General features: G+C 35.4%; 1 protein-coding gene across 1 annotated transcript in view; it reads left to right on the top strand.

The window, feature by feature from the left end:
* The window catches only part of THSD7B (thrombospondin type 1 domain containing 7B), a 1,008,764-nt gene that overhangs the window by 693,626 nt on the left and 301,699 nt on the right, over positions 1 to 13,439 (top strand). The window contains exon 14 of the mRNA XM_036746882.1: positions 10,451 to 10,629. Coding sequence (XP_036602777.1) covers positions 10,451 to 10,629 — 179 coding nt within the window. The remainder of the gene's footprint in view (positions 1 to 10,450; positions 10,630 to 13,439) is intronic.

The raw sequence follows: 13,439 nt of genomic DNA, 5'->3' as shown, positions 1-13,439 counted from the left end.
TTTTGTAGTTTCTTCCCTTTCCTCACAAAGTTGTTGATTATGACTTCATTCTAGGGACAGACTTTAGTACTATGGAATAGGTTGCGTGGCCCCTTTTAGGTCCTCTCTGTATTTTGATTTCTTTGGTCTCTGCCATTCTGGGTAAGATCACTGGTACTAAACCCTACTTCCTGTGCTAGCTTCTGCCTCAGCGTCGTTCTCCTTACATAATCGCCAGTTGGGAATTGATTCTAGGCCTTGCTGTTGATCTGAAGGAACCTAGTAGAATGTTGGGGCTGGTAGTAATCACAGGCTTCCTACTGCCCCTCCCCCACCCTTATCACCATATTTTTTTCCAGATACTGAATTAGCCCTGTCTCCTGCTGTGGCTCCAAGTGCTTTGAGCAGTACACAGTTGGGCCATGTCTTCCTGCACAGTGATGTATAGGGGCTATTTCTATCATTGCTCCTGTTCTAATAAGTCAGCACTTGGATCTGGCTTCTGACATGGAATACTAGAACTCATGATGGTTTTCGTCCTTCTGCAGCACCTTTGTCCAAATCACCAGTTGGTTCAAGTTCTATTTATCTGAGATTGTTTTTTTTTTAACTAATGGAACATATTGGGACATGGATAGAGGATTTTCCTCACATTTCCTTTAAGTTTTCCTTTTTGTTGCTCTATTTGGAGCTATTTTCAGACATTTATTAAGGTTGGGTGGGGGGAGGTGACAGCTGAGCTCTTCTACAAACTTTCATGTCCCCCTCTTAACTGTAAATTCTCACTAAGGTTTTCAAAGTATTTGACATACACCATCTCACTTGAGCCTCACAACATAACTGTATGAGGTAGGTAATATAGTTATTATCTCCATGATATAGAGGAGGGGCAAAACAGATGATGCAATTATACTGTATATGCTTCTGTGATAGCATATTTTAACCCCTAAGAAGGACATCAACGTCTCGAGGGCTGGTGCTATCTTTCAATATCTTGGTATCCCCAGTGCCTAGCACAGTATATTTTGCATATCTTGTACTTAATTAATGCTTATTGGATTGGATTGGATCTTAGGGTCATAGAATTAGAGCAAGAAGGGAACTTAGAGTGATCTAGTCCAACATCATCATTTTTGCAAATGACAAAAATTGAATTGGATAGGATTGGATGAAAAAGATACCAATGTCAAATGACATGATTAATCCACATTTTGAAATCTTTAGCTAAATAGTAAAGTGATTTCCTTATAGCATCCAGTGTTGTGTTTGTAAAGGTTGCCAGAGTAATCTTATTCTGCTGAGATTAGCTATACTATAGTAAAAACTATACAGGTGATACTGCAACGCTGTAGTGAGGTCTTCATGCTCAGGAATAAGAAGTTTTATATGGCAGGTTGATTCCACTTCTATTCTTATTCTTTCTCACTTAACTTGCCTTTGCTCCTATATAGTTCTGTTACCCTACGTCCCCATCTCCAAGGTACTTTCTCTTCCCATATCTTTTAAGTATCCTTCCCTGATCCCTTCGGTTAAGAGTAATCTGGTACTTCTAGCCTTCTCCTATACCATTAAATTGTGAAATCCTTTAGAAGGGTTTGTGTTTTAGATCTTTTTCTCTCCCAAGCATTTGGAATAATACCTTGTGTATGTTGTCACTGTTCTTACTGCTGTTGTTCACTTGTTTCAGTTGTATCCCACTCCTTGTGACTCCATTTGGGATTTTCTTGGTGAAGATACTAAAGCGGTTTGACATTTCCTTTTCCAGCTCATTTTATAGATGAGGAAACTGAGGCAAACAGAGTTAAGTGACTTGCCCATAGTCATACAGTTAGTGTCTTAAGCCAGATTTGAACTCATGAAGATGAGTCTTCCTGACTCTGGATGTGGCACTCTATCCACTGTGCTGCCTAGCTGCCCTCTCTCTTATACTATAGATGCTTAATAAATGTTAATCAAATGCAAGTCAAGTAAAAGGTCCTGTGCCATAGTAGTTTGAGAGCAGGCCTAAAAGTCAGGAATTCCTGCTTCTGATACATGCTGACTGTGTGACTCTGAGCAAGTCACTTAGTCTTTCAATGGACCAGGCAACACCCTAAGATTGTAAATTGGAGGACAAATATGAATTTATGTTAGCAGAAGGAGTTTCCTGACAGAGTTTCCTACACTGATGTAATCGCAAGTCTGGGGAACAAGAAAATCTCACGTTTAATGATATTCAGTCATCAAAAATTGTAAATGTTAAGTATGTGGATAGAACTGATCCTTTCAATTAGGAGTTAACTATAAAAATATGTGATTATGAATTGTTTTCCTCTCTGGTGTTTCCTTCGGGGGTAATGCTGTAGTGTATAAAATACATTTCTAGCAAAATGAATGTTGCTGTTACTCATTCCTATTGAATTTCAAAATTATTGTATTCTCTTTGCATTTATGACCTTGGCTTTTATGAAGTTCCTCTGGGTTTTCTTCTCATTGTGGATTACGGGAGAACTGCAACATAATTGCTAGGAGTTTACTAATTAAAATCCTGCAATACGAAAGTATAGATGAAAATATTTGAAAATTCAATTCAATTATGAGGGCATCTACTTCAAACAGAGATGGGACTTACAAAGACATACAAGAATATGAAAGTCTATTGAATTCTTTGATGAGCAATTTTGAAGAACAAATAAAAATATAATAGCTGACATTTCTATCACAGAATCAAAGTTTCAGATTTGAAAAGGTCCTTAGTGTCCTTCCAATCCAATTTGGTCAACACTCATTATATACCTACTATGTGCCAGGCACTGTGCTAAGCACTGAGGATATAATTAATAAAAAGATGCCCTCAAGTAGCTTAAGAAACAACACATGAAAAGAGGTAGGGAGGCAGGTAGCAAGAGGATATTAGGGGGTACTATGTTCCATGGAGTTGAATTCAGACAGAAAAGCAGATGCAAAGTGGAGTGCCCATCTAGTACCAACCATAGCTGAAAATGATTCTCTACTACATCATGTCTGAGGAGTGGTCAGCCTATCTTTACTTGATGCCCTTCATTAAGGGAGAACTCAATACCATTGGGGGTAAATTATTCTGCTTTTGTATAGCTCTGATTATTAGCACTTTTTCTTTCTGATATGAGCCTTAATTTGTTTCTGTAAATTCCATCCATTCTACTATTTCTGTACTTTAGGGTCAGACAGAATAAATCTAATACTTCTTCCACAAGACATTCCTACAGACAGATATCTGAAGACAGCTATCATATCACCCTTCCTAATTCCATCAATTAATCTTCAAATGGCATGGGCTGAAGGACCATTAAATAGGAGACTTGATTTTGAATCCCCACCTCATCATCTAACTGGCTAAGTGCCCATAGATAAGTACCTTCACCTTTCTCAACCTCAGTTTCTTTAAATGAAAATGGGGATAATAATAACACTTACTTCACAAGACTATTGTGAAGGTTAAATGAGAAAATGTATGTAAAGTGCTTCCCAAACCATGAAGCACTATTATCAATCTTAGTTGTTGGCAGCTACATGGCAGAGTTGGCGTTATTATTATTGTTATCATAGGGTAATAGTAGTAGTTGGGGATATAAGGAAAGACTTCATGTAGAAGATGGTGCTTGATGTGCATAATAAATAAAGAGACTCAATTAATTGAAAGTAGGAGGGCATATCCAGGCATGTAAGACATCATGTGCAAAGGTATGTGGCAGATAAAATAGTTCCCATGTGAACACAGGAGAAGGACACTTTGGCTATGAGGGTGAAAAGGGGTTAAATATCTAATGAGGGAAGAAAGATAAGTTGGAGCCAAGTTGAATAGGAGATTAAAAGCTAAACGAAAGTTTACATTTTATACTAGTTTCATTTTCAGTTGAGTGACACAATCAATTGCCAGTTTTCAAGGGGTTGAGGAAAAAAGGAGAGGAGAAGAAATAGAGATGAGTATATTTTTTCATGCTATTTGGCTGAGAAAAAGGAAGACACAACATGTTAAATTGAAGTCAGATTATATTTTGCTGACTCAAAATTTTTGAACCTACGTTCAAGCCTTTGCATTTATGCCTTTTGAGTTTCACATTATTAGATTCTATCTAATGTTTGAGCCAATCCAAAATCTTTTTGGTTCTGACTCTTTTATCTAATGTATCTAGCATTCCCTGTTTTGTGTCCTCTGTACATTTAATAACCATCTATGCCTTTATCAAAATATAACTAGTGGTTTTTTGGGTTGTTTTGTTTTTGCAAGATGTGCTCTATCACATCATCCATTTCATTTACTGCCTCTTCTTAGCTATTGTCTTGCTCAGCACCTGCCTCAGTATGTAGAGGTAGTAGGTGGAATCTGATATTTTTCCCAACATGGATCTCCTTGTTACCTAAGCCAATGGGGATTGCTCAATTACAATGTACTTTTATTATCAAGAGTTCAGATTGGATAAAATACTGCGGCTCCAGAACTTTCTTAATCTCTGCTTTGTCCTGAATGTTCTAGCAGCTCATGAAGATCATAGTGTCTGGCTGCCCCTATCTTGTTTCAGTTCTAATGTCTTATCCTGGCCAAGCTTCCACTGGCATGTTGTAGACTGAGTTCTGTGGCCTGCAAGCCTGTACTAGACCAATGGTGGCTGCTCCACTATAAAAGCCCTTTATTATAAAAACAAAAACAATATTGATTATATCCTGCAGCTTCAGGAGTTTCTTAGTCATTGCTTCTCTTTGCATGTTCTAGCAGCTCATGAAGATCATGGTGGCTGACTGCCCCTAACTGGTTTCAATCCTCTCTTCATCAAGTTTCTATGGGCCTATTGTGGACCAACTACTGTGGCCTGTAAGCTTCTTGAAAGTTAGAGACCTCCCAAAAAAAACACTTATAAAAAGAATTTGAAGCTCCAACAATCAAAAAATAATTGTTCCAAATCACTACTAATCAGACAAATGTAAATCAAAACATGTCTGAGGTTTCATCTCTCTCTCTCTCTCTCTCTCTCTCTCTCTCTCTCTCTCTCTCTCTCTCTCTCTCACACACACACACACACACACACACACACAGACACATACATCTCACACACAGGAAATTGGTAAAGATGATAAAAGGAGCAGGGGTGGTAGAAAGATGGGCATATCTACATACTATTTGTTGAGCTGTAAATTGGTCCAACCATTCTATAAAGCTACTTTGGAATTGTGCTAGGAAAAAATGATTAAAATGTCCCAACTCTTTGAACCAAAGATTCAATTCCTAAGTATGTATTCCAAGGAGACTGATAATACAAAGAAAGGTTCCCTTATACACCAAAATATTTATTGGAGGTATTTTTCATGGTTTCAAAAAGAATTGAAAGCCAAGTAGATCCTCATTGACTGAGAGAATAGCTAAATGGTGGCATAAGAATGTAATGGGATATTACTTCATTTTAAGAAGCCATGAAATGATAAATACAGGCATGGGAAAATACTTACATGAACTTATGCAAAGTAAAGCAAGCAGAACCAGGAAAATAATATGCGTAATGACTACAACAGTGTAATTGGGAAGAACAGCAACAAAACAATCAAAATTGAATGCTGTGGAATTAGAATAACCAAGCTTGGCACTGCAGAATAGATAACGAAAATGCAACTCTTCTTTGCAGAGGCAGGGGACTATTGGTGTGGAAAATAGAATACAATGCCAGCCTTGGCTAAAGTATTGCTAGTTGCCTTGACCTGCTTTTTTAAAAAAATCTGCTTTTATTCTTTGTTATAAGAGATGGCCCTCTGGGAGCTGAAGGGAAAGGAAAATATATTTAATATTATTATGATAATTACATTATTATATATATTTTGGAAATGAAGTTGATGTAAAAACAAAAGATGTTTTTAAAGAGAAAGTAAGGAACACAAATACTTAATGACTGCTTGTTGAATTGTAAAGTAAAAAAAAAAGTGTAAATGATAATAGTCCTATGCCTTGGTTTATTTGACCTCATGGCTTGGGTTAAAGCAATTACTTGAGTTCAAGAATTGACAGAAAATTGATATTCAGGGAGATGATACAATTACTAGTTTTATTGTCGTGTGATGCGTCAAACAGCAAAACAGAGCATATGTATACACACTATAGACAGAGGTTTGTCTCCATATGCAAGGAGCTCACCTCAACCTTGAGACTGGCGGGGGGAGGGTAAAGATGTGTTGGGTAAGGAACATGGTCAAATTTGGGGTTCAAGTGACAAGAACTGTACACCATAAGAATTTACTTGTGTGAAAATTGGTAATTGTTGCTAGATGGAGGAGGGGACGTTCTAAATCAGAACCAAATGTGGTAACTAAGTCTGTGTGATTTTTAACTGTCACTAGCTGGGCTTGGGTGAAATTCAGATAAGGGGGCTTCTTTACTGGCACAACAAATGGGTGGGAGGATATAATTTAGGCAGCAGAAGGAAAATGAATCAAGGCTACTGCAGCTGGTCAAGAGTTTGTCCAATCAAAAAGGTACAAGCCTCATCTACCTCATACAGAGTTAGTAATGGAAAAGTATCAACTGGTTTGCTTTTATGCTTCTATGGGCACTAGGAACACTGAGCTTCAGTGACTCCATATTGGAGTCCTATCATTTTAGTATGACATCAAACTATAACCATGACATCAGACAATAATTACATTAAAAAATAGCATCAAACGATTTAAAGTTCATATTTATCACCAGTCCCCGGTAAATTATAAACTCCACAGTCCCAAGGACTATTTCATTTTTGTCCCTCTATCCCCATCAAGCACAGTGCCTTGCATATATATGTACTTAATAAGGAGTTGTTGAATGGAATTTAATTAAATTCACACCATTGGGCATTTTAGCCTCATAACAACTGTCTCAAGTAGATACCACAGAGAAAACTAAGGCTTGTAGAGGTTGTGACTTGCCCTCGGTCATAGAGTTTTAAGTATCAGAGGCAAGAAGAGAATTCTAGTCCTCCTGACTCCAAGTCTAGTATGCCAGGAATCTGTTTCTTGTTTCTTTCATTTCAGAAGACTTTCTACATCTTTCTGACTGTTTTCTATGAGATAGGGTAATAGGTTTATAGGATTTAATGCTAGAAAGAGATATTAGAGATTATTTAGAGATTATTATTTCCTGATACTACATATCCTTTCATATTACACTTGAAGAAACAGAGACCTAGAGAGATGAAGTTATTTAATTAATTTTCTTGTTAAAGGAATATTTAGAAAATGTTAATGCCATGGCATGATGAAGTGATCTTAACCTCTTTGAAGCATTGCTCCTAATAAAACAATTCATATAACCATTAGAGAATGAGTCCAGAATCATGTCTCAATTACAAGGAAGATTTTGAAAAATAAGGTCTGCAGTCTTCTTACCACTCAGCATTGCTTTTCTTTGACATTTCCAGATGCATAGTCTCTATAAAGGATGGTGATTTATATTTCAATGACAAAAATGCACGAATTACATAATCAATTGTCTAGGTTTTACATTATCTACATTTTATTTTATTTATTTATATATCTATATTTTTTGTCTCGTAACAGATGGGAAAAATGGGATTTAACAAAGCTTTTAGGTGACCTGAACTCTTGTATCATTATGTACCTTCTTGTATGATCTGGTCAACAGTTCTGGCCTAAACGAAATTTTAAATTATGTGTACTTAAGTACCCAATTTTTCAAATGTATGTAAGTAGTATTTATAAAAAGTTAGAAAATTTAGTATACAATTCACTTTTTGTACTCTATAGAATTATATTGAGAATTAGTAGTAGTTTTATTATTTATATCTCATGTCAACTAAACATGTCATCCTCCATTCAGAGAAATAAGGAAAGGAAAGTAGGCATGTTCAACAGATCTGGCATGTGCTTATGATTGAAAATACTGGACCACAGTCATTTTTCTTGCCCTGCATATAGTTCCAAACATAACATAAGAACTTACCTTTCAGTAGCAAAAAATAATATTTGTTGGATTTGATATAGGTGTTAAGGAAAAACAAATACCTTTTTTTAAAATTTAAAATGATTTGAGGAGTGTGAGTGTTTTATTTTTAAATGTGGAGAATTAAAGCATAAATATCATAAAGGTACACTTTTTGCCCTATTTTTGCAAATTTTGTTTTCAATAAAGAAAGCTACTGGATGATTTTGACACTAATTTGAATATAATGAGATACTAAGTAGTAGAAAAATCACATCTGGGTATAAACAATATCCTATTTCACTGAAAAATTAGTTGACATGCCTTTTCAAAAAATCTTTTTGTCTTCTTTTTCTTCTTTAACTGTTTGTAGCATCATGGGGATTTTCAATGATTAATAAATAGGGCAGCTGGCTCATGTGTGAGATATACTCTTTAAAGGATGGTATACAAGAAAGGCTACGAAAATGGGAATCCAAAGCCCTGGGTTCAAGTATACCAATATCACTACTTTGTATGAATTTAGGCAAATCACTTTTTCCTATGTGTACAAATTTTTCTTCATCTGTACAAATCAAGGGGCTGGATTAGAACATTGTTTTTCAATCTATGTTCTTTGGAGCAATGCTACTATATATGATGAAAATATAAGAATTCCAAGAACTACTGTAATGGTAGTGATTCTTTCCCCTCTAAATATTAAAAATGAAATGAAGGTGTCAGAAATACTTGTATATGTCAACTTAGGGGTGGGCAGGTATGAAATAGAGATCCATTGCACTGTTGGGTTTCTCCAAATTCCTTTTATCCTGATGGAATTCCAAAATCTCCACAGATATACCCTATTCCATACTTTCACTGCCAAACAGTAACTTTGGGTTCTGTTTATTCCTTTCATGTCCTGAGGTGTTCCATGGCCAAAATACTATGGGGAATTTAACTAAATCTTACATCTGAAATCTTTTACAATTCTAATGTTCTATAAAATGGATAGTTATTGCATAAAGATATGGATTTCTCCATGAATCCTCATTCTTTCTCCTCTTCCTCTCCTATTAGCAGCTTTCTGATATCTTTTCACAGCAGCCATCAAACTGATCTCTTTCTAATCCTCTGGTTTTACCATGAAATTGAAAAAGTAAATTTTATTCTAAACAATAGTGATATAAACTTTAGTAACTCAATAAATATTCCATGTTACTGCTAAGCCCCACTGCCTCAGGCAAAACTTGAAAAAATATAAAAGGAAGTAGAAATATCATTGGACTTTGAGTCAGAACACACACATAGAAATCCAGGCTCATATACATCCTAATGTCATGTCCATTTCCAGGTCACTCCACCTGTTTGAGCCCTAGTTTCTAAATCTGTAAAATGGAGTGGATAATGTTTACATTGTACATCTCTTAGGGTTGTGGGAGGAAAATGTTTTGCAAGCTTTAAAATGCCATGTAAATGTGTGCTGTTATTGTTATGGGGGCAAAAGGCCCAAACTTTTGTGAAAGATGATTGAGACACAGCTTAGCAAACTACATAGTGCATTGTACTTGGAGTACACCTGAGATCAAATTCTACCTTAAACACTTAACTGGCTACATGACCCTGGACATATCACTTAACTTCTCCCTGCTTCAGTTTTCTCACTTTTAACATGAGGAGGACGGGCTCGATAGTCTCTAAGGTCTTCTCTAGGTCTAAAGCTATGACCCTATGATCACATAATATCCTCCAACCCATGTCTATTTCAGTTCTTTTATTCATCTCTCTCTCTTGCTCTCTCTCCAGACACTAAGTTTATCATCAGTCATCTCTTTGCTCTACCTCCCCCCTTTTGTTCCCTGAATTGGCTGTGGTATAAAATAGAACAACAGTCCAGTTGACAAGGGCCAACTGGAATGCAGACAAAAGTCATATTTGTTTATTGTATTTTCTATCTATGCCTATTTATCTAGTCAGAGACATAGAGATAATTTTGCATCCGGTTAAATTTATGTTGTTGGCAAATACGAGCAATATTCATGAAAATGCCAAATGTCTCTCTAGTCTAAGCTATTCCAACCATAGGTACAATAGAAACAGCACTAGATTTGGGGTCAGAAGACTGGAACATCATCTCTGCTACTTATAATCTGTGTGACCTGGGGCAAATCAGTTAGCCTTTCTGGGCCTCAGTACCTCATCTATAAAATTAGGTGCTCTAATTCATGTCCTGTAAGGTCCTCTAAGGCCTCAAGCTCAAAAGTGACTTCATACCTCAAACACTTCCTACCAATGTGATACTGGGTGAATAATCTTTCTGTTGTTTCCCTTAGTTTTCTTAACTATAAAATAATAGCATCTACCTCCCAGAATTCCTGTGAGGATCAAATGAAAAAATATTTGTAAAGTGCTTAGCATAGTACCTGGTACATAGTAGATGCTAAATAAATGTTTGTTACCTTCCCTTTGCTTTCCTTTTCCCTTCCCCTCCATACTCTAATCCTCTGATGAACTGTGATGTAATAAATTTTTGTATATTATTTTTTCCTTCTCCCAATTTTTTTCCCCTTTCAGGTTACATTGAAGAAGAATGCATCATTCCTTGTCCATTTGATTGCAAATTAAGTGATTGGTCTAATTGGGGATCTTGCAGTTCATCCTGTGGGATTGGAGTGAGAATCCGTTCCAAATGGCTGAAAGAAAAACCTTACAATGGAGGCCGTCCATGTCCCAAGCTGGATCTCAAGAATCAGGTAGAGGGTATCAAGTAATCAGTGAAATAATTAAAATTATCCCTATGTGATATTTACAGGTGAAATCAAAGTTTTATTCTTTTAATTTAGTAAAACACGTAAATAGGGCTCAAGATTTTTTTTTTTCCAAAGAAGACTGTGAAGGGCAGAATGCAAGTAAAAGAAATTAGAAGATCAGCGGATAGAATGTTTACCCTTCCTTTAATAGAACACAAAGATACTTTTTATCAACAAGAATGCTAAATGGTTTTGATAGGGATTAATTAATACAAACTGATGGGAAAATGAATTGGGCCTCGAAAAAAAATTAAATCAAATACTGGAAGTTACAGAAATTGGTAAGCCATATCAACTAATTATCTCCTAACTTAAGAAAAAAATAATAATTACTAAGGCAAAAAGTTAAGAAGAAATTGTCATTTTCTTTGAAGAAAATATCTGATTACTATATTTTTCCCTATCATTTTTTGGAACAGGTTATTTTCACTATTTTCTCTTGACCCTACCAATCTCCCTTCTAAAAGTCTTGCCAGGGGCAGTAGCATTCTTCACACATACTGCCCAGGGTTGTCGTGAGGATCAAAATGATATAATATTTGTATAGCTAAAGTGTTTTGCGCAGTGCTTGGCAAATAGTAGTCACTAAATAAATGTTTCCATCTTCCTTTCCTCCCTTTATTCTTTCTTCCTTCCTCTCAACCTCAGTCCTTACATTCCTTCCTTCCTTGCTTCCTCCACTATTCCCTGCCTCCTTTCCTCACTTTCTTTCTTCCTTTTGAAAGTTTTCCCCAAAAGTTAACCCAAAGTGTGTAGATAATTTATAACTGAAACTCTTACTTTAATACCTTGTATATTGTTCCCTTTTCATCTTGGAAGAGTGTCTTCCACAGCATCCTAGATATCAGAATGTTGAGACTAACTTGTTGTTGTTTTTGTTGCTTTGAATTTGTTTTTTAATAGGCCATATAGTGAGAATAGATGTGGATTTAGGGCAATGATCATATTAATAGATATAGTTGTGTATTAAAAAACAGTTTGAAAACATACTCAAAGCTTACCAGTGATTCCATAATGATTCTTTGCCTTAGGGAAACATATACCAGATTTTTAATTAGTTTTTGGTTTGCAAGAATACAGCAGTTGGCATGTTCTTCTCAATTCATAAATACTTAAAGTGTTTCTCTGATGTGAATATATATTTCCTTTTGGAATTAAAAAAAAGAACTATGCTTAAACAACAGCCTTTAGCTATTTAAGAGGAGACAGCAGTCATTCTCTAATTGATAAGTATAAAAAAAATCTAGTACAACTATTTTTTTAAAAAGATCTTCTGTTGTTTATCAAATCAGAAAGTACTGACTCCCACAACTTCCATTATGATTTTTCTTTTTTCAAGTTAACAAACTTACAAATTACCAGGCAGTCAAATGGAGCATGGTAATATACTAAGTTTTCTGGAGAAGTTTTGACATAGTCTGTGCCAAGGAACGTAGGGGACCCAAAGAAACATCAATATGTATGGGAAAACAGGATGTCTACAGAAGTAGAAGGGAATGTAAAAATGGAGAAGAGAGGGAATGAATCATGGAGCCATAAGCCTTTTCACTTTGAAAAGGAAAATAATGAATGTGATTTGGCATTGGTAAGGAGAGAAACTTGTTTTTAGATTTTTTTTTATTATGAGCTTAATAAACATGAACAAACCCTTTTTTTAATATACAAAGAAGAGGAAAGAAGATTTTATATGAAATTGTGAACATGTATAGCTTATTTTCTTGAGTGTATATTAAATGTAATACGGTAGTAACAAACAGTCCTGCATTTCTCTATTCCCTCCTAAGTTTTTCCTTCTCTCTTGTCTATATTTTTTAATGTTAAATTGATATTCTTTTGTTTTGTTTCTTCTTTTTTATCAACATCAGTACTTCCCCACTCTCTACTTTACTCTTTTCCCATAACAAAAACTAAAAGCCCTCCCTTGTAACAAATAAGTGGAGTCAAAAAAATGAACCCAAACATTGGCTGCGTTTGATAAGGTGTCTATTCTGCACATATAGTCCATCACCTCTCTGCCAGCTGAGGGGGACCTGATTCATCATGGTCTTTTGAAATTCCAGTTGATTGTTGCATTTATCATAATTCTTAAATCAGTGACAGTAATTTTCCTTTAGAGAATTGTAGTCATCTAATTAATTCTTCTTCTAGTTCTTCTCATTTGACTACATATTACTTAATACAAGTTCTCCAACTTTGCTTATTTTGTGCATTCTTTTGGCCTAATGATATTCTATTAGGTTCACATATCATAATTTGCTCAGTCATTCCCCTAGTTGATGGACACCTCCTTTGTTTCCAATTCTTTACTATAACAAAAGATTTTCCATATGATTGATAGCTTAACACATCATTTGGCTTTACCATGGGATTTTTAGGCACTCAAATGAAAAAGAATGATTAAGCATGTATACTTGTGAATAATGTGTGGACAGTCTTATTAATTCTTATCAAGCTCAAGAAGCTATGACTTACAACATTAATTTTACTTACTTTACTTTTGAAGAAGGAAACATCAAGGGAATGGAAGGGCTTCTATGTGAGGAATCATTTAAAAAAACATTCTTTAGCTGGGACAAAAAACTAGTAGGGAAGAAGAACAATTCTGCATAAATAAAAGTATGGATAGGGAGAAGATGTATTTTATCTACCTACTAGCAAAATGCTGTAATAGCAGGGGACATCCTGAAACATTAAGGAAAGGACAAAGTTTACAAGTTGAATTAATATAATCATTTTTAAACCTATTTACATTA

The sequence above is a fragment of the Trichosurus vulpecula genome, chromosome 2 (genome assembly GCF_011100635.1).
Source record: "Trichosurus vulpecula isolate mTriVul1 chromosome 2, mTriVul1.pri, whole genome shotgun sequence".
Classification (NCBI taxonomy): domain Eukaryota; kingdom Metazoa; phylum Chordata; class Mammalia; order Diprotodontia; family Phalangeridae; genus Trichosurus; species Trichosurus vulpecula.
Note: the sequence above shows the minus strand (reverse complement) of the source record. Positions and strands in the feature narration are given on the sequence as shown.